This window comes from Orbicella franksi, chromosome 10 (assembly GCF_964199315.1).
Source record: "Orbicella franksi chromosome 10, jaOrbFran1.1, whole genome shotgun sequence".
NCBI classification, from domain to species: domain Eukaryota; kingdom Metazoa; phylum Cnidaria; class Anthozoa; order Scleractinia; family Merulinidae; genus Orbicella; species Orbicella franksi.
Genome location: NC_138154.1, coordinates 23,278,040 through 23,298,298, shown reverse-complemented (window position 1 = coordinate 23,298,298; position 20,259 = coordinate 23,278,040). Strand labels below are relative to the sequence as shown.

Here is a 20,259-nt window from a genome sequence, read left to right as displayed (position 1 = left end):
TGTCACGCCTGCTGGCTACATTCTGGTCAATGATAAGATCGATCGTGAAACTGAAGAAGTGCATTCTTTCCAGGTCAGTCGCATGTAATTATTGTTCAGTAGCTTTGATCACTCGGTATCAGACTTTCTTTGTCTCGCATAACTAACGCTACCAAATCAGGGAAAGCATTGCTCGGGAGTTTTGTTTGAATAGTCACTCAAGTCCCTGGCCAACAACATGTTATAGATCGCCGTACTTGTCACTCTCTAGAGTCTTGTTCTCGCTATTATTAACAAGTCGAGATTGTTATCGTCTTTCATGGGGTTTCACGCCAAGAACATGCGTTTGGAAAGAGTAATGTGATTCTTTCGTAGTGATTAGGTCTTCTAACTACTCCTCAGTTTAAGTAAACCTGCCGAGCACGAAATAACATCTTCCCACAGCATTTTCCAAACGCCTCCTCCTGTCTAGTGTACTCTCCTATGAAGAGCTTCTCTGGGTTGTAGCCTGTGTAGCTGGCGGGATTCGCAAGCGAGTGAGCTCCGACGGCGAAGCCGACATTTATCCTTACCAATCTCCTCGCCGCTTCGCCGCCAAAACAAAAGCGCTCGCGCGCGAAATCCCGCCAGCTACGCAGGCTACTCTAGCTTCGAAGCTCGTCACGCAAGCCTCTGTGTTGGAGGCTACTCCCCTCCCCTCCTGGTGCAGCCCATGCCCCTATGTTACTCATGAACGTCGTGCTACGAGTTCTGTAAGCCCAGCTCTCTGGCGAAGCTGGCGAAGGAGATCGAGACGCCGACGTCTAAACAACAAAGCTATAGCCAGGAAAAGCATTGGATGTAGACCTTCTACTGGCTTGTCACCAATCTTTTCTTAATACTACCGAGACGAAGGACTGCGTGACAAAGAAGGAGAATGTCAGTGTTCACTACCAGTTAGCTACCAGGTGACTACTTAGGCTGTGAAGAAAATTACTTTACTTTGTACAGTTCGCGCCAAAGCGCTCTGTCGCGAACGGACGTTATGAGAGGTAGCTGTATTGGTAAGCTAGCGGTAGCTTGTTTCGAATAGTGTGGTGTCGCTTTTCTTTAAGGTCGTCGCAAAGGAGACTTTGACGTCGGAGCAATTACAGGCCGTTGCATCTGTCACGGTCAATGTCACGGACTTGAACGACAACAATCCTGAGTGTTCTCAAGCCGTTTACAGGGAGACTGTGTCCGAGAACCGACCAGAAAACACGTTTGTAGTACAGGTGAGAAGAATGCGTGACACAGTCACGCATTACTTGTTACTTCATAACTTGCTACGTCATAACTAGGAAACGGAGAAGTTTTTGTCTCGTCATCATACATTTTACCAACTAATTATGGATTAGAATTCCAGAAAGAACAAGTTTTGAGACAGCTAAAACGCTATTTCAATACCAAAGTTAGAAACTCAGGATTCCTTTTGGCTCGAGAATTATTACTGGCCGAGGAAAATATTAAATTCGGTTTTCGAACCGGCCGCATCCTATGCAGGTCGACGTACAATTACATCACAGGAAGCCCAAGTTGTACATCACGCTGAGCAACTGGCAATTAAAAGCAAAGCGCTGTTACCTGACGACTGAACTGCAGGTAATCATGGAAAGACTGTCTCCGAGAAGATTGTGCTGTTATGAATTTTACGGTGTTGGACGGGTATTAGTTAACATATGACATTTGAGTAATCATTTGTTTGCACAGATCTCTGCCTCAGACCCTGATCTAGGACCAAGTGGTACCGTCCGCTTTAGTCTTGTCCCAGACCCCAATGACCATTACAAGTCCTTTACCATTGATCCTCTCAATGGCACCATTTATACCACGGCCAGTTTTGACCGTGAGGAGTTGGGCCTCTATAAGCTAACTGTACGAGCCACAGACCAACCGATCAGTGGACAAGCAAGGTAGAGATTTTACTTTTCTACAATGAATCAACCAGCAGATAAGAATTTATAATGTTCATCGATAACAAAAACAAAAAAAGTTTAAAATATGCAAGTGTTAGCTAATTGTTGAGAATTTGAGACGTTCGTAGTCGTTTGATGCTGTTTTCATTTATTCACTTTAGATTTGGAGACTGTCAAGTACAAGTTACAATTGGCGATGAAAATGACAACAATCCAACTTTTACGAATTTACCAAACGAGACAAGCGTGTCTGAAGGAGCTTCTACGAATACTGCCTTCTATACTGTCATGGTACGTATTCGCACGCTCATGGTGACTATACTTGGTGAAAAAAAGAAAGAAAATTTGGAAACTTCTTTAACCGTTTTACTATGATTTTTATCTTAAAGGCTGTTGACGCCGATGAAGGTCTGAATGCTTTTGTTAGCTACAGTATTTTCTCCGGGAATACTGGTGGCGCTTTCGCTATAGATCTAAACAGGTAATGGCACAACGGACTTGTATGAAACATTCTGTTGATGTTCAGTTTACCTCTTGAGAGAGACGCTTGAGATTTGAGCCCGATGAATTAAAGACACAATCGTTCTAATAGCTTGTTGTTGTTGTTGTTGTTTTTTGTTGTTGTCGGTAACGAGTTTATATATAGAGCAACAACTCAGGAAAGCTGCTCTAAATTACTGAGTACTGCTTCAGAAGTGCGGATTTTTTCAACGGCTCGAATGTCACTCGTCTCAGCTCTCTCACGACTGATGGAACAAGCACAGGGCAGGAGGACTTGTGCTCTCTCAGGATACCGACCAAAGAAGATATTATTTTCGTTATCAACTGACGGTGAACATTTCTCCCCTTGGCTTTCAGCGGAACCCTCTCGACTCTTCAAAAGCTGGACAGAGAAACTAACGCCCAGTTTTCTCTAGAAATCACGGCTAGGGATGGGGGAGGAAAGGTTTGTAGCGCAGTTACTGCACAATCATGTTTTCTGGTTTGTTGAGAAGTTAACGTCATTGTATTTCTCATGAGAGGAGCAAGGTGGATATTGAAGAGTATATGAATAGTAGGCGCAGAAGCAAAGGTGTAAGGGATGATCCAGGCACACACGACATAGATCCTACGTTGGCAGCGTTTATCGTATGCGGTCCCTTGCAGTTTTTGGTTTCTCACACACGACATAGCACACTCAGTAGTACGCGCAAGTTAGAGTTCGCGCGAGTAATAGTATGCGCGAGTAAGAGTACGCGTGAGTAAGAATACGCGCGAGTAAGAGTACGCGCGAGAAGAAGTACGCGCAAGTAAGAGTACGCACGGTAGGAATGGAAACTTACAACTGAACACTGTCATTGTTATTCCTAAAAAACCTGCAAAAAGGAATAACGAGTCTATGGTTGCAAGGATTACTTTGACGACGACCAAGAAAAGACAAGTGGTGATTAACATTGTAAACGTTGTGAAAGATGTATTTTGAAGGCGAATGGTGTTTAGCATAGGCATAAGAACCAGCGGCAGACTACACCACAGTATTTTTTAAAGAAAGAAAGAAACCGATAATTGTTTTGGTCCTGTTCACATTGGTCATGGTTAGTGAAAAGTTATCTGCAATGTCGTAAAGTATTTTCTCTAGGGTGAAAGCTGGTGTTGAGCGCCTGAAAGACGTCATTAGTGACGTCAGACACAGCGGTCGAGAACGCCTGGCTGAAGTTGTTCGCGCACTTTGCAATCTAGTAGCAATACATGCACGATATGTTACTTCTTCACAGGCAACAACCGAGAGTCTAGTGGTTCATATCACTGACGTCAATGATAACCCACCCGTATTTACTGAACCCGAGGGATACCATTTCACCGTAGATGAAGGAAAAGCTGGTCTGATCGTGGGGATGGTCACGGTAAATAAACATCGCATTAGCGGTTTGGAAAATCAATCATTAGAGTCACCAAGTGGTGGTAGGAGATGGGGGGAGGGGATGTAAAATGTAAGGGCAAAACGTAGGAGGGATGTTGAAAAGGGGTTGCCGGAATTAACTGTAAGAATGTAATTTCTGTACCTTTACATGTAGAGCAGGATTCCATACACAGTCTTGCATTATGTCAAGACAATGATTACTAGGAGCAACACCACCTTAATATGATGCCCGGGGTGTCACAACTGGTTTAATGTCTTCACAACGGAAACTGAACTATCAAGCAGTTTGAGACAGCTGTTTTACTAATAACTCAAACTGTGTCATTTTTACAGGCAATTGACGATGACGAAGGCGTCAATGCAGAAGTCACTTACAGCCTCAAACTTGTAGAAGACTACATGAAGTAAGTTGCTCAAAAAAGTTTTCATGTTGATGTTGACACAGAGTTAGGCTGTTACGAAACATCGCATGTAAACGACTCGAGTTTTCGGAACCGAGCGAGACCGTCTAAAAAGCTTTTCATTGTATTCCAGTATTCATTCTACAAAGCATAGTTAATAGAGGGGACTGGTTATGAGGTTCGGCAAACAAAAAAGGAGCAAACAAAGATGCCAAGATTTATGTTGGAAGGTCCACGACCGTACACAATCTTTTGTTTTTCGCTCATGCAGTATGCATGAATTACGCAACCAACACGTTTCTATTGGTTAATTCTTCAGTACGGAGTAAACAACTATTGTGTTTTGTGCACGATCAAGTCCAAAAAAGAGAACAAAACATACAACAAAGAGCTTTGTCGAATTTCATAACCATTCCCCCTATTAACTATGTACAAAGCGTATATTCTTCAGTCTTGATATTACGTTTCTTATGGCAGATTTTCGATCGACAAGGCCTCTGGTGAGATAAAGACGGTCACTGCATTAGATCGAGAAACCACTGACCAACACATCATCAGGGTTATAGCTAAAGATAAAGTCAACGAGGTTGAAGTTCAAGTTATGATAAATGTCTCCGACATCAACGATCATAGCCCGGTATTTAGTCAGCGGCACTACGTTGTGGCGGTGAAAGAACAACAACCTGCACATGTCATCTTGAATCTGACGGTTTGTTGACTCTCGTTTCTTAGAACTTGCTTTTGGTTTGTTGTGATACTGAATGTAATGAAACGTTGCAATAATACGTGAATACGTTTTTGTACGTTGATCGCAGCTATTGCAGGCGAAACGCTAAATATAAGTAAACTAAGACAGAGAAACGCGAAGGAGTAATATCACTGAAAACTAGAGCACTGCACACTAAGCACGGCATTCCCTAGCCTCTTTCAAACGTTGACTTATATAATTAGTTGGGGCGCAGCGCGAAAAACGGCGAAGGAAAAAATAGGAGGGAAGCAGGACGAGGGAAAGGGGAAGAACGCCTGTAGGCAAACTTAACAAGAGGTCGCTTTATCTCGCCGCGCTTCTCTTCTATTTTTTCGCTCGCCGTTTTTCATGCTGCGCCCCACCTAAGTGAACGCCTGAAAGAGGTTAGTCATTGTCGGATGTTATTTACGCGCGCTTTTGTAGGACAGCTGCATTTGAAAAATTTCCCTCTCTCGTGGATCTAGAGGACAATTCAACTACTTTTACTCGCCAAAAAGTTAAACTTTGCGGCTTTTTTTTTCTCAAATTTTATTTAACCACTTCGTGTCGTCCGATCTTGTTACTCAACTTTATGACCGAAGATCCTACGGTGTATTAACATTACTTAAATGTCTGACTGATGAAAGTACTTTTTTGATCTAGGCAACTGACGGGGATATTGGTATCAATGCTGCCTTTTTGTATTCAATCCTGTCCGGAGATTCTGATAACAGTTTCACTGTTGATCCTGCAAGCGGCGCGCTTTCCACCACCGGCCCCTTGGACCGAGAGGAACACGACTCCTACATTTTATTGGTTCGTGTGTCAGATCTCCGTGGTAACCACAGTTATGGCGTAGTGTTTGACGATTCCACAGTCGTTGAGGTGGTTGTCGAGGTAAGCGGGCTTTCTTGTTAAGGCGGATTCCATTCCAACTCTTCAGTGATCGTTGTGACAACGAATCAGCACTCCTAACATGAATATCAGAGGCTTTTCTTTCGTCGCGGCCTCTGACCGACCCAAAGGATCTCGCCGTATGACTGAGAATATCAAGGGTATACATTGTCCATTGCGTAAATCGACTAAAAACGACCGAAATCAAAAGATTTTTAATGGGATTGAATAGACATGGTGGACTTTTTCCTTTACTCTGTTCTGGTCATTTTTTTAACTTCGTTATGCTGATGTAAATTGACAAGGCAACTTTAAGTGATCGTTCTTGGGAATTATTACGGAAAATGCATTTTCTTCTATGAAGGGAGAGATTAAGTACACATAATCTGAAAAATAAATATGCGATTCTTATTTTGTTTTTAGAACACAAATGACCACAGTCCCTTGTTTCCCAACTCTATGTATCAAGTGGACATATTCGAGAACATCACCACCGGTACAGCCATTTTACAAGTCTCGGCCCAGGATCGCGATATCGACCAACTCATGGGCCTGCGATACTCCATTGTCAGTGGTAACAGTCTTGAGAGGTTCTTTATTGATGCCTTCAGTGGTGTGATATACGTAAAGAGTCCCATTGACCGAGATCCTCCGAGAAGCGAGACTTCATTCTTATTGACGGTAATGAAACACGAAATCGACCATTATATAACGAAAAATGCTCTACCAGGGGAGGGGAAGGGGAGGGGTGCTTTCTTTTCCCCTTTTTAGCGAAACTTTTCTCCGCTAAACTTGAGTCACTTAAATTTTCGGGGAAAAGCACAACTTGAGGAAAGGGGGGAAATGATTCGAGATGTTGTTATATGCAAAGAAACTTTTGCCCAGCGAGTGAAAATGAATGAGGAGGAGGAGGAAAGACAAACGTTATGCCTCTAGTTCACTTATTTGGATTAAACTTCTAGGTTTAAGGGTATTCCTTGGGAACTTGTCTCATCACCTATCAGCTATTTGAGTCTGTTATTATCTTTCTCAGGTCATGGCAAAAGACGAAGGCAAATTGTCTTTAAACTCCACTACAAAGGTAAAGAAGAAAATAATAACTGTTTTATTTATTGGGTAAAAGCAGAAGCGCTGTCGGGGCTCCTTGTAAAAACTATTTTATTTACGACGCTTTATAAGAAGGGAGAACGAGCACAATATCATGTCGATATTTTCTTCTCAGACGTGTGTTTCATTGAATAAACGATATCTCTCTCATTAGTTCCTTTGTTAGCAAAACAAGGATTTGGCTTGGAGAGTCAAATAACTTACAAGGAACCTCAAAAGAGGGTGCAGACTCGAAGGAACTTGTTCCTTTTTCACGGGTAACATTCCATTGAAAAAAAAAAAAAAAAGAAACGTTTCTTCTTACTTACGTTTTCCTTGGTGATTGCCAGGTCAACATTACCGTATCTGACGTGAATGACAGTCCACCAGAGTTTGAATCAGGTAAACCCTTTTAGCTAAACTAGAATCGATCGTAGACAATAAGATCCAGAGGGGCGAGGGAGGAGTAACTGTGTGCGTGACCTTATGTCACATTCACTCAACAACGCGCTGATATGTTTTAAAGAGCCAACAGATCTTGATTTCTCCTGGTCACTAGGAGTTCTGGTGGCACATTATACGTAATGGTCTTCAACTTCACAGGAAATTGGTAACGCATTCTTCATTGCATTGTTATAGCTGTGTACACTGTGACCATACCACCGGTAACGCATTCTGTAACGATTTATTCTAGCTGAGTACGCTGTCACAATGTTATTGGTAACGCGTTCTTCCCCGGGTTCTTCCTCACCTTATTTCTGCTATGTATACCATGAATACAATGCTGGTAACGCGTTCTTCATCACATTATTACTGTTTTACATACCGTGACTACGTCCCAAGTAACACATTTGTATTATTGTAGCTGTATACACCGTGACCGTACCAGAGGATGCCCTAATAGGGACTGTTGTGCTGCGTCCTGTGAGCAGTGACAGAGATTCTTCCAGCAATAAGGAGCTGACCTTTGCCATTACATCAGGAAATGACCAGGTGGACTAAATCGAGCGTTTGTTTCGTTTTCAAAAATCGTTCTATGTTAAAACCGGTTTATATATCGTTCCGGCAGTGTAAAACGCAGACTGCAGACTGCAGACCAGGGGTAAAATGCAGACTGAGGGTAAAATAAAATATCAATAATAAAAAACACGAGGATCAAGTCCGGATCAAATGAAGACTTGGGAGTGTTCGTACGCGTACCCGTGATTTGTTTTTCCAAAATCCCGAAAAGTCAAACCAAAAGGCGTTTCCTAGCCTTAGCCAAACATTACATTATCAAACCTTGAGTTCTTGATCTCCCCATTTCGTTGAACCAAGTTTCCCACAAGGGCCCGAACTAATCGTAATTCTATGCATTTTACCTTTGTTGACGTGTCGGCCATTTTGAATTTTGTTTACGCGATTGGGTCTGGTACCGACCAACTCTTGCAGCGCATTTCCTTCATCCTGTTTTCATCGACAAAGTCTTAATAACGTTCAAATCACCGCGTGTCTTATAAGTTGCTTAAAATGGCCTTGGAATTGTTCGGAACATAAGGCAAGCAAAACACGACAGCACAACAACAGGGCAAGCTAAACTTGTTGGTATCGAGCCTAGTTTGTGAAAGACGTTCAATCTTTGTACTCGACTTTGATATATAAAAAACGAGTCTTATATATATATATATATATATATATATATATATATATATAGATAGATAGATAGATAGATAGATAGATAGATAGATAGATAGATAGATAGATAGATAGATAGATAGATAGATAGATAGATAGATAGATAGATAGATAGATAGATAGATAGATAGATAGATAGATAGATAGATAGATAGATAGATAGATAGATAGATAGATAGATAGATAGATAGATAGATAGATAGATAGATAGATAGATAGATAGATAGATAGATAGATAGATAGATAGATAGATAGATAGATAGATAGATAGATAGATAGATAGATAGATAGATAGATAGATAGATAGATAGATAGATAGATAGATAGATAGATAGATAGATAGATAGATAGATAGATAGATAGATAGATAGATAGATAGATAGATAGATAGATAGATAGATAGATAGATAGATAGATAGATAGATAGATAGATAGATAGATAGATAGATAGATAGATAGATAGATAGATAGATAGATAGATAGATAGATAGATAGATAGATAGATAGATAGATAGATAGATAGATAGATAGATAGATAGATAGATAGATAGATAGATAGATAGATAGATAGATAGATAGATAGATAGATAGATAGATAGATAGATAGATAGATAGATAGATAGATAGATAGATAGATAGATAGATAGATAGATAGATAGATAGATAGATAGATAGATAGATAGATAGATAGATAGATAGATAGATAGATAGATAGATAGATAGATAGATAGATAGATAGATAGATAGATAGATAGATAGATAGATAGATAGATAGATAGATAGATAGATAGATAGATAGATAGATAGATAGATAGATAGATAGATAGATAGATAGATAGATAGATAGATAGATAGATAGATAGATAGATAGATAGATAGATAGATAGATAGATAGATAGATAGATAGATAGATAGATAGATAGATAGATAGATAGATAGATAGATAGATAGATAGATAGATAGATAGATAGATAGATAGATAGATAGATAGATAGATAGATAGATAGATAGATAGATAGATAGATAGATAGATAGATAGATAGATAGATAGATAGATAGATAGATAGATAGATAGATAGATAGATAGATAGATAGATAGATAGATAGATAGATAGATAGATAGATAGATAGATAGATAGATAGATAGATAGATAGATAGATAGATAGATAGATAGATAGATAGATAGATAGATAGATAGATAGATAGATAGATAGATAGATAGATAGATAGATAGATAGATAGATAGATAGATAGATAGATAGATAGATAGATAGATAGATAGATAGATAGATAGATAGATAGATAGATAGATAGATAGATAGATAGATAGATAGATAGATAGATAGATAGATAGATAGATAGATAGATAGATAGATAGATAGATAGATAGATAGATAGATAGATAGATAGATAGATAGATAGATAGATAGATAGATAGATAGATAGATAGATAGATAGATAGATAGATAGATAGATAGATAGATAGATAGATAGATAGATAGATAGATAGATAGATAGATAGATAGATAGATAGATAGATAGATAGATAGATAGATAGATAGATAGATAGATAGATAGATAGATATATATATATATATATAGACTCGTTTTTTATTACTAATGTTTTATTTTACCCTCAGTCTACATTTTACCCCCGGTCTGCAGTCTGCGTTTTTACACTGACCGGTTTATATATTGCAGATGAACCTGCGTTCAGATATATATTTTTTATTCAAATAGGTCATTGAAACGAAATAATAGCGGTGCATCAATTTCATAATTTAAAACTGTTTAAACTCGGACCAAAGTATCGACCAGGAATGTTTCACTCCTGGTTTCTATGTACAAGGTGCTATGGCCTTCGCTAGACTAGCAGCAGCGGCAGCAGCAGCAACAGCAGCAGCTTTGTCTATATATTTCATCAAGATGATGAGGTCTCTAGAAATAACGTTTGGCTACCGTAAACGGTTGACGTTTTTCTCGTTCTTTTCTTTCACTTGCTTCTCAAGGAAATATTCTGATCTTTGTTTGTTCCGCTAATGACAGGTTCCTCCTCAGTTTGAGGTGGACAGTTCGACTGGTGTTATATCAAGTTACCAAGAGTTTGATTACGACGAAAGTCCACAGAAATACACATTGACACTGACCGCCACAGACGAAGGACATCCACCGCTTACGGGGTCAGTAGTTTGTTGTTTTCTGTTCTAGCTCTGCGCCCTCCTCGTCAGTTTCGGGGAGCTCCCCTTTTTCTTCACGAAGATGCCCAGTTGAGACCTAAAGAGTCTAGCTAGCTACAGCTAACCCCTAATCTTCCCCTACATACAGCCCACGAATCGCTCGTCTAAGCCTTTTGACCTCTTATATCACTCTTTACTTCCGCTGGAGTTCAAAAACTGCAAAAAAGACTACACTTAACGAAAAACGAAAGGCTTCACTGGGTTCCTATTCAACAAAAAGACTCGGCTCCATGTCAAATCTAGTTAGAGAGTAAAATGAAACAAACGTCAGGGGCGGATCCAAGATTTTTGTTAGAGGGGTGCACCGCTAAGGAATGGCGCAACTGACTGGTGAGGTAAACAAATTTTAAAAGCGAATACGAAGAAGAAGGCTTCATCTCAGAGGAGGGGGGGGGGGGGGTGAAAGAAAGGTTCCACCTCCTGTGACCCTCCCCCTAGATCCGCCCCTGCTATTTTATCTACTGCGGAGCAGAGCGTATCATAGTAAAAGCAAACTAGTAATGTCATTAAGACATCGTCTCCTCATGATACTAAGAAACAGCGTGAGCTTCTGCTATCTCTAAACCAAGGGACGTTACATGAATTGTCGCAAAACTCTTTTTTCTTTTAGAAATACAACAGTTATTGTCGAGCTTGAAAATGTTAACGACAACACTCCTTCGTTTACTCAGCAAAAGTTCTTTTTTACTGCAAAAGAGGTAAGCATCACGTCGTGTTTTAATTCTTCTTTCTTGTCTTCCCCTCGTAGTGTCTAAACATAAAAGTTTAACGAGAGAATTTTTCGCTGTTTGCTTGTTTACTTTTCTTGATTTCAGGGAATGTATGCCGGTAACAGCAAAGTTGTTGGTCAAGTGACTGCCATAGACAAAGATCAAGATGAAATGAATTCTGTTTATGGACAAATTAAGTACGAATTCGTTAACCAAACAAGTAAGTACAAAACATTAATATCTTGTTGATGGCAAATTCGTTTGATTAATAACATAAGTCGCGAAACAGGTTAGCTTTCAGGTGGCTGCAAAATTACGTTCTGGGCAACGGTGTGGCGTGTGCTGTTGTGGTGTATGTATCCTCAAATGTCGTCACATCGTAAGAGGACTGGGGAGGGGGTAAGTGCGGGGTGTTTGTTGGAGCTACGCGAAGTGTATATGTCAGATGAGCTGAACAATCGACGCGACGATAATCGGAGCCTCTGGAACAGATGCGAGTGGGAAAAACAAGGACATCGAATTGCGATTTCTGTCCGTTGTTCAAAACGTCCCACTGTTATTTTAATTTACGGCTTTAAATTAAATTCAGTTAAATTTCCCTAATCCTTTTCGAGTACGAGCATGCAGAAAGGAGTTCAGTCACGGTATTTTAAGTTATTTGGGTAACGTACAAACTTATCTTTAAATTGGAGGAAGCCTAAAAATAGTAGTTTACTAAGATAGGAAAGCACCAAAGAGATACTAATAAACCATAAAGGAACGAGGCTGGTTAACCTCACCAGATAACTGTGCTACTTGTTCCTACATTTCTCACGGACTTACTACATATACCTTCTTTTCTACCGGGGAAACGCGCCCCATAAAATCCAACCTGACCTGTGAGACTAAAAACCTCATCTACATGATTCAATGTAACCGCTGTAATTTACAATACATGGGAGAGACGAAACGAAGATTAAAAGACTGATTTAATGAACACTGCCGTACCATAGATAACCCTAACAACAAATCTAAACCTTTTATTGATCGAGATCCTCACTGGTACACACGTAGGGTCAAGGAAGCTATTCACATAAGACTTCACCCTAACAACATCAACAGGGATAGTGGAATTGAAATTCCTGAAGCATGGATACCCACGATCAAGAAACACAACAACAGGAGAACGGTACAACAGCGGACCACTGAGGGAACAGCTACTCGCCGGAATAATGGAACAATAGGAGGATCGAAATGCACCAATCACAGCCGACCTTTGTGATATAAATGATACCGTGCAATCAGTCGACCTTATCGCCTGAAGAAGACTAGCAGTAAGCCGTCGAAACGTCGCGATCTACATCTCAAGTGACTACATCGTGAGACAAACGATAATACACTTTATTATTGCATCTACCACGATGAATAACAACAACCTTTTCCTCGACAAATCTAAACCTACTACAGCCGCCGAACATTTCCTGTCCTCTCCTAACCACACTGTTAACGACATGCAATTAATCCCCATCGAAAAAATCGTTTCTAACCGAGACTCTATCCGTAAGGCCAGGGAAGCTTTTTCAATTCAAAAAGGCAGAACAATTGATCCTAATGGTCTGAACATCCGCGAAGAAACATATTAATTGTTTCCATTTTTTTTCTTTTATTATGTTCTTTTATCATGTTATTTTATTTTACCGTATGCTTATCTTCAATTTACACTATCAATTACTTTTGCGTATTTCCGGTATTACGTAAATATCGGCTATATAAAAACACGCACCAATGTAAAATCTTCCATTGTACATGAAGAAGGCTGGTTTGGCCAGCCGAAATATAGTACACCTTCAAAAAATCATTCTATGTTGTGTCGGTTTTTGCTTTTGTATTCTTCACCAGATAAGCATGGATTGCTACAAACAGCGAACTTGAAAAATTCAGGCTAAACTTGTCAAAATGAGAAAACCGTGACGTAGCTTCTTTAATGGCGGGTTTCTCTTGTTTGATATACACCTTTAGGTTTCTATCGTGATCATCACTGGCCTTTAGACCGAGAGGAGAATGGTAAAGTCCTGGACATTCGTGGAGGTGTTCAGGCAGAGCTGAAGAATGGCGCCAAAATAGTCTCGGACCCAGATCTCGGCGACGTGTTGTCACTCGAAGCACCGGAGGCCTGGATACTTATGGGCAATTTTAAAGGTATTTTACCTTAAATATTTACCTGTTGACATAATTATTTTAAGATATTATTGTTCATGTGCTGATTTATTGTAAAGGTAAACTTTACGCCTTGATCAGTTGGGAAAATAAGTGCTGTTTTTGTTGAATATTAATTTAGAATGCATGAAAGGAGTAAAAAGGCCAACAGAACAGTCAACGTTTAAATCGAGTTTTATCGATGTCATTTGCTTTGATAGTAAATAACCTGATTAATCATTACTCATGCGCAGAGGAGTCATGTGTCAAACGATGCACCATAATTAAGCGAAAGCCCGAAAGTTCATATTTAAATACTCCTTCCTTCGTTATGGGAAAGTCGAAGGTCTGATGGCTGAGTGTTGCCTTTGACGACCTAGGTATTTCTCGCCATAAATTGACCTTCAAATATTTTAACATTTACTTTTAAATCTGGCGTTCTTTGTATTTCTGGACCAAGAGGAGCCATTCATGCAATGAATTATCTCTCAGTCAAGTGTACTGGAAAGTTTTCGTTAGTCTTCAAAGTAAATCAACGAATTGTCGGAAATCAAATATCGCGTGTGTATAGCTCTTAGTTAACTTAGTTAATTAAGTTTAGTGTACTAAAATTAAGATCAGAACATTAGGTAAAAAAACGAAAGGCGACAAAAAATCCAGTTAAGCATGACAAACTACACGCTGACTGTTAGCATTTTCTTCAACAATTCTGGGAATATAATAATAATAATAATAATAATAATAATAATAATAATAATAATAATATAATAATAATAATTATTATTATTATTATATTTGCGGATGTGTTCGAGTTATTGGGAAATGAAGCCATCAATATGATCTTCAGTGAAACCAAAACAAAGCAAGATTAAGACGGCGCGCTTCAACATTTCACTCTTCTGTAATTTCTGAACGCGATAAATAGTTATATTTTTGCCTTACGTCATCTATGACGGGCCCAGACATAAGTAGGTGTTCTTGAGTTCTTTTGTTCAAAGGTTGCCAAATGTTAATAACAAATGTAAATTGCGGCAATGTTTATAAACAATGATGTGTTCGAGTTATTGGGAAATGAGGCCATCAATATGATCTTCAGTGAAACCAAAACAAAGCAAGATTAAGACGGCGCGCTTCAACATTTCACTCTTCTGTAATTTCTGAACGCGATAAATAGTTATATTTTTGCATTACGTCATCTATGACGGGCCCAGACATAAGTAGGTGCTCTTGAGTTCTTTTGTTCAAAGGTTGCCAAATGTTAATAACAAATGTAAATTGCGGCAATGTTTATAAACAATGATGTGTTCGAGTTATTGGGAAATGAAGCCATCAATATGATCTTCAGTGAAACCAAAACAAAGCAAGATTAAGACGGCGCGCTTCAACATTTCACTCTTCTGTAATTTCTGAACGCGATAAATAGTTATATTTTTGCATTACGTCATCTATGACGGGCCCAGACATAAGTAGGTGCTCTTGAGTTCTTTTGTTCAAAGGTTGCCGAATGTTAATAACAAATGTAAATTGCGGCAATGTTTATAAACAATGCTTATTTTTTAATAGAGCGTGAAGGCAGGTCAGTCTTCTAGTAGCTTCTTTCCATGATTCGTAGGATACCGAAATGTAAAACCATGACACATGTAGCTTTAAACAGGCTTGTTTTGATCTCATAAAAGGAGACATAGCTAGAAACAAACGGTACATTCGAGCACAGACGTGGACACCGAGTCTTGCTAGTCAACCGTTCTGTTGTCGTTTGCCAAAATTATTTTACAGGGAAAATAAATTAAAACTGATATTACGGAACTAGAATGGAGACACACTTGGAACCAAATTGTTGCGTTTGTTCGTTTCGTTTTGGCCAAGTAGGAAATATCTAAAAATATATATCTTTGTGAATCATGGAATAGACAAAGTTAAATACATAACAAGCGAAATTTGTAAATTTTTCGCTTTAAATTTATTTACCACCTAAGGCTACGAGTCAACCGAAAATAAATTATTGAAAATACCTTCTAAGACTCTTTATTCAGACAGTGGCTTGTGGGTTGACTAGACTCTCCTTCAAGGTTCTAATTCAGTGTTGAAACTATTTCAGAACTCGCCAGAAAGGTTCACAAAATCGCATACAAAAGGTTGTGTCTTACGCGTGCGTGAGGCACAGAATTATGGTTAGAATTATGTACCACAATGACAATATCGCGAAAACAGAGTCAAATAAATATTGAAAGTTCACACTTTAAGTACGTGGTCCGTTGGGTGAAGGATTATCCATGAATGAGCTATCCTTCCCCATAACTTGACTGCCTTTTTTTTCATACATTTTTGTTGAACCCATTATATTTTCGATTTGTTCATTTCTTATAAGGTTTGTTCCTATTTTATAATTTTAAGGAAAACGACCAATTTTTTAAGTTTGCAAGACATGTTTCGACAGAGCTTCTGTCATCTTCAGTTGAATGAATGATTACAAAGCAAGTTGAATAATAAGTAGGCAAAAATGCTAATCAAGACAAATAGTAACAACAGAACGTGAAAAGGTGTAAGTTAAAAGGATAATTTTAGATTTACATGGTGTAATTGCTGATTGAGGGAAGGTAGTTCTTTTTGAATATGAAAGGAGGCTATTCATATTCAAAAAGAACTACCTTCCCTCAATCAGCAATTACACCATGTAAATCTAAAATTATCCTTTTAACTTACACCTTTTCACGTTCTGTTGTTACTATTTGTCTTGATTAGCATTTTTGCCTACTTATTATTCAACTTGCTTTGTAATCATTCATTCAACTGAAGATGACAGAAGCTCTGTCGAAACATGTCTTGCAAACTTAAAAAATTGGTCGTTTTCCTTAAAATCTTTACATGTCTGCTGCTATCTAGATATTTTATAATTATTACAATAGTTTTTTTTAGACATTTTTCGGCCTTTAAGCAATACAGAGGTATTACCGAGAAGGTGAATCAGCGTTTTCTAATTAATTTCACAATTAAGCACAGGGAGGAGGTATTTATAGATTAACCTTTGAATTTTCAGTGCGCATGCGTGACGGTATACTTTGTCTTCCACATCCCACAATTATGCGACGGACAGACCTGAGTCATATAACTACACGGAGTTTACAATGTTGTGTCGAGGTCCGGACGGTTGAGGGTTATCTCTTAGAATTCGACACCCCTCTTCCACTAACTTGACCTCATCAGTTTTCTTCTCTCCTTAATTTTTAAAATGTGATATAGTCCTGCCATAAAACTTTTGTATTTCAGTTACATGTATCTTCAATGCAATAAAATCAATTTAGCTGGCCGTTCAGTGCGCGGTTTATTAAGGAAAGGAACTGACGACACACGGAAATCAGTCTCATTATTTGCTCCTTGGTTTCGTTTAGTACGGGAATCCTGTTTCGAACTCGTCATGCAACATCTTTGTGTTTTCAAACAACGCAGCCGCTCATAAACGTAAATCAATAATAAATGACCCATGCTCTCTGCAAAAACATAAACGGAATTAAGTCGCATATGTATATTAAATAATCATTTCACAAAATTTCAGATGGAAACAGACATTATCAGAAAGGTATTATTACCTATAAACGTTAGAGATGCATGAAAAAAAATTTACAGAATCATATACAAACTAAAAATCATTAATTGTGAGAGATATCTAGTTATGGCACTTTCAGCACGTTATGAATAGTAATCATGTTTTTGTGAGATGTTTCATAAATATAGCATTGTGTTACCGTCACGCATCTCGCTCTATTTTATTTCGTCCCTTCTTTTGAACGGGACTGAAATTGAACTTTTTATCTTCGAGGAAAAAAGGAAATAGGCTATTTCCGACATTTCCGAGTTGCCTCTTACCTCGGTGTGTCGAAAACCATACCATATAGTCATCGAACGAAACCATTCACATGAAAATTTGTTTCAAATGCCCGTTCATCTTCATGCAAATCAATCTCATTTTCAAATGAAAACATTTCGCTCGAGGACTCGTACGTCTGGAAACAGAGATAAAAGGCAAATCAGAAATGGTTGTTATCATAGCGCCATTTCTGTTTGACAGTGACTATTCGTTCACAGGCTCAAGGACTTATTGTACAATGATAAGTTCATTTAGTTTATTGCACGTAGACAGAACGCTCGTTCAATTACTGAATTACACCTTTTGCTGTTCATTTACAGAAAATAAACATTCATTTGTTTCCAAGTTTCTTTCATTATGATCATTAAACTCTCATTAACACCAATATGACCTTCATTTGCGCGTAAGGAACGTTCAAGAAAAACATTTACATATGCATTAACATTCAAAATCATCAAAAGAAAAACAATACCTTCATTTGACATTCATTGACTGTAAATGTATTTTCATTTTGGTCGAAAAAAAATTCGTTGTCACGAAACGACAATCATTTACACTTTACGACATTCAGTTTTCAACAAAAGACTTTCAATAACACAATTTGCATGAGAACTAACATTCAATTGCATTATTATGCAACCATATCCATGAAGGTAACAATCTTTAATGCGGCGAGACAAACATTACAGCCATAATAACATTTATTTTTGAAAGATAGAATATCAAATTCGCTGAACGATTTATCCTTCAATTGCCACACTAGTAAATAGTAAATAGTCTTCGTTGACATCTTCAAAAGCCCTGACTATCCTTTCGCGGTGTTCAAATGCGATTCTATTTCTTCGTGGCATTTCTGGACAAATCGAACTGTCACTACATGTACATGTATGTCACACGAATACTGTAGTGCGCCCTCTGAGTTGTACGCAAAAAGTTTCGTAAGTGGCCGAATTTATATCTGCAAGGGGAGGATTGTGAAATTATGATTTGAAAAAAGTACATATGGTCCCTTGTTCTATAATCAAATTTTCGAGGAAAATTGGGCGAGATATCTCTGTTCAAAAGAATTACGCTAATGAGCGATTGTTTTCTCTCAACGTTAGGTGAAAACACGGTAATGTATGTCTCACCGCATTTAAGATTGTTACCTTCATGGATATGGTTGCATAATAATGCAATTGAATGTTAGTTCTCATGCAAATTGTGTTATTGAAAGTCTTTTGTTGAAAACTGAATGTCGTAAAGTGTAAATGATTGTCGTTTCGTGACAACGAATTTTTTTTCGACCAAAATGAAAATACATTTACAGTCAATGAATGTCAAATGAAGGTATTGTTTTTCTTTTGATGATTTTGAATGTTAATGCATATGTAAATGTTTTTCTTGAACGTTCCTTACGCGCAAATGAAGGTCATATTGGTGTTAATGAGAGTTTAATGACCATAATGAAAGAAATTTGGACACAAATGAATGTTTATTTTCTGTAAATGAACAGCAAAAGGTGTAGTGACTCACTGAAAGGTCATATTATAATTTCAGAGATGCGATGCGAATTTGCATGTATACGAGATCCGAATCGAGTAGCTTTTCTCGTAGAGTCGTTGTGCCGACGCGAGATTTCACGAGATCTCACGCATTTCGTGGAATCGCCGATTTCAGGAGATTTCACGCATTTCGTTGTACCCGCAGTTCAACATTTAATAGCCCTGTTGCGGGCAGACTTATGAACACTTGCAAACTATCACCATTTATGAGGACTCAAACATCACCTATTTAAGAAGCCAAGAAAGTTTGTAGACTGTTATTTGACAATATCAGCCTCAAATCTGTTTTTGCTTTAATGTTCAGGGAATGCGTAACAGCAATTGTCATTTTATGTACAGTGGTACGTTACAAATATCACGCACCATAAGATTGTAGTCTTCGGCAATCTTCGGAATACGCGGGAGGGCGATCGTCGACCGTCTTCGAGGTTTTCGAGACAAAATTCGGAATTGTTGCTCTTTGCATTTGTACTGAAACATATAACAATTTTGAAATTATAATACATGTATTGTAAAGCCTTTTAATTTGCCGAGGGGATAGCAATAAGGGAAGATTAAAGATAATTTTTCTTGTTTCAAACCAGAAAAATATCTGATATTTATTTTCTCAGATGACTGCATCAGTAATCCGACTCTGTGCATTGAAGGGTTATCACTGGCCTTATGGATGAAGTTTACATCGGGTCAGTCCATTATCTCATCTGGAGGAGCATCAAGGTTTGCCACAGGGTTTGATTTTTATCGCGAGTCAGCTGCTGGTGATTTCAAGCTTATCTTGGAAACTTCAACAAAAGAATGGAGCCTAAAAGTGAACGATATACCAAAGGTAACTCTTGTTTAGTCTAGTGCCAGTTAAATACCCACCATCTAGTTAATCCTTTGGAGATCACGAGCTCCTATTTTATTAGACTCCGTGCACACTACACCGGAGGAAATTGAAAACACAATAATAACCGGTCATTTAGGTATTGTGGTTGAGGAAAACTAAGGGAAGGGAAATCACATTATTATCTTCATGTCATCGTATTCGAAAAGCTTCGTGCATACTTACGTCACAAATACACGCGCGTCACGCATACGCACGTCACGCATCGTAGTCACGTCAGGCAAACAAGAAAAGGGGACCATATTT

The 20,259-nt window shown here is 38.4% G+C and overlaps 1 protein-coding gene across 1 annotated transcript in view; it reads left to right on the top strand.

Moving 5' to 3' along the window:
• Positions 1-83: 83 nt before the first annotated feature.
• The window catches only part of LOC145500257 (protocadherin Fat 4-like), a 59,873-nt gene continuing 39,697 nt past the window's right edge, over positions 84-20,259 (top strand). Inside the window, exons 1-18 of the mRNA XM_081479761.1 lie at positions 84-1,232; positions 1,708-1,910; positions 2,075-2,204; positions 2,303-2,394; positions 2,772-2,859; positions 3,668-3,796; positions 4,147-4,217; positions 4,692-4,923; positions 5,605-5,838; positions 6,259-6,516; positions 6,869-6,916; positions 7,272-7,323; positions 7,787-7,914; positions 10,643-10,776; positions 11,444-11,531; positions 11,649-11,763; positions 13,542-13,721; positions 19,739-19,953. Coding sequence (XP_081335887.1) covers positions 2,202-2,204; positions 2,303-2,394; positions 2,772-2,859; positions 3,668-3,796; positions 4,147-4,217; positions 4,692-4,923; positions 5,605-5,838; positions 6,259-6,516; positions 6,869-6,916; positions 7,272-7,323; positions 7,787-7,914; positions 10,643-10,776; positions 11,444-11,531; positions 11,649-11,763; positions 13,542-13,721; positions 19,739-19,953 — 2,067 coding nt within the window. The 5' untranslated portion in view covers positions 84-1,232; positions 1,708-1,910; positions 2,075-2,201. The remainder of the gene's footprint in view (positions 1,233-1,707; positions 1,911-2,074; positions 2,205-2,302; positions 2,395-2,771; positions 2,860-3,667; positions 3,797-4,146; positions 4,218-4,691; positions 4,924-5,604; positions 5,839-6,258; positions 6,517-6,868; positions 6,917-7,271; positions 7,324-7,786; positions 7,915-10,642; positions 10,777-11,443; positions 11,532-11,648; positions 11,764-13,541; positions 13,722-19,738; positions 19,954-20,259) is intronic.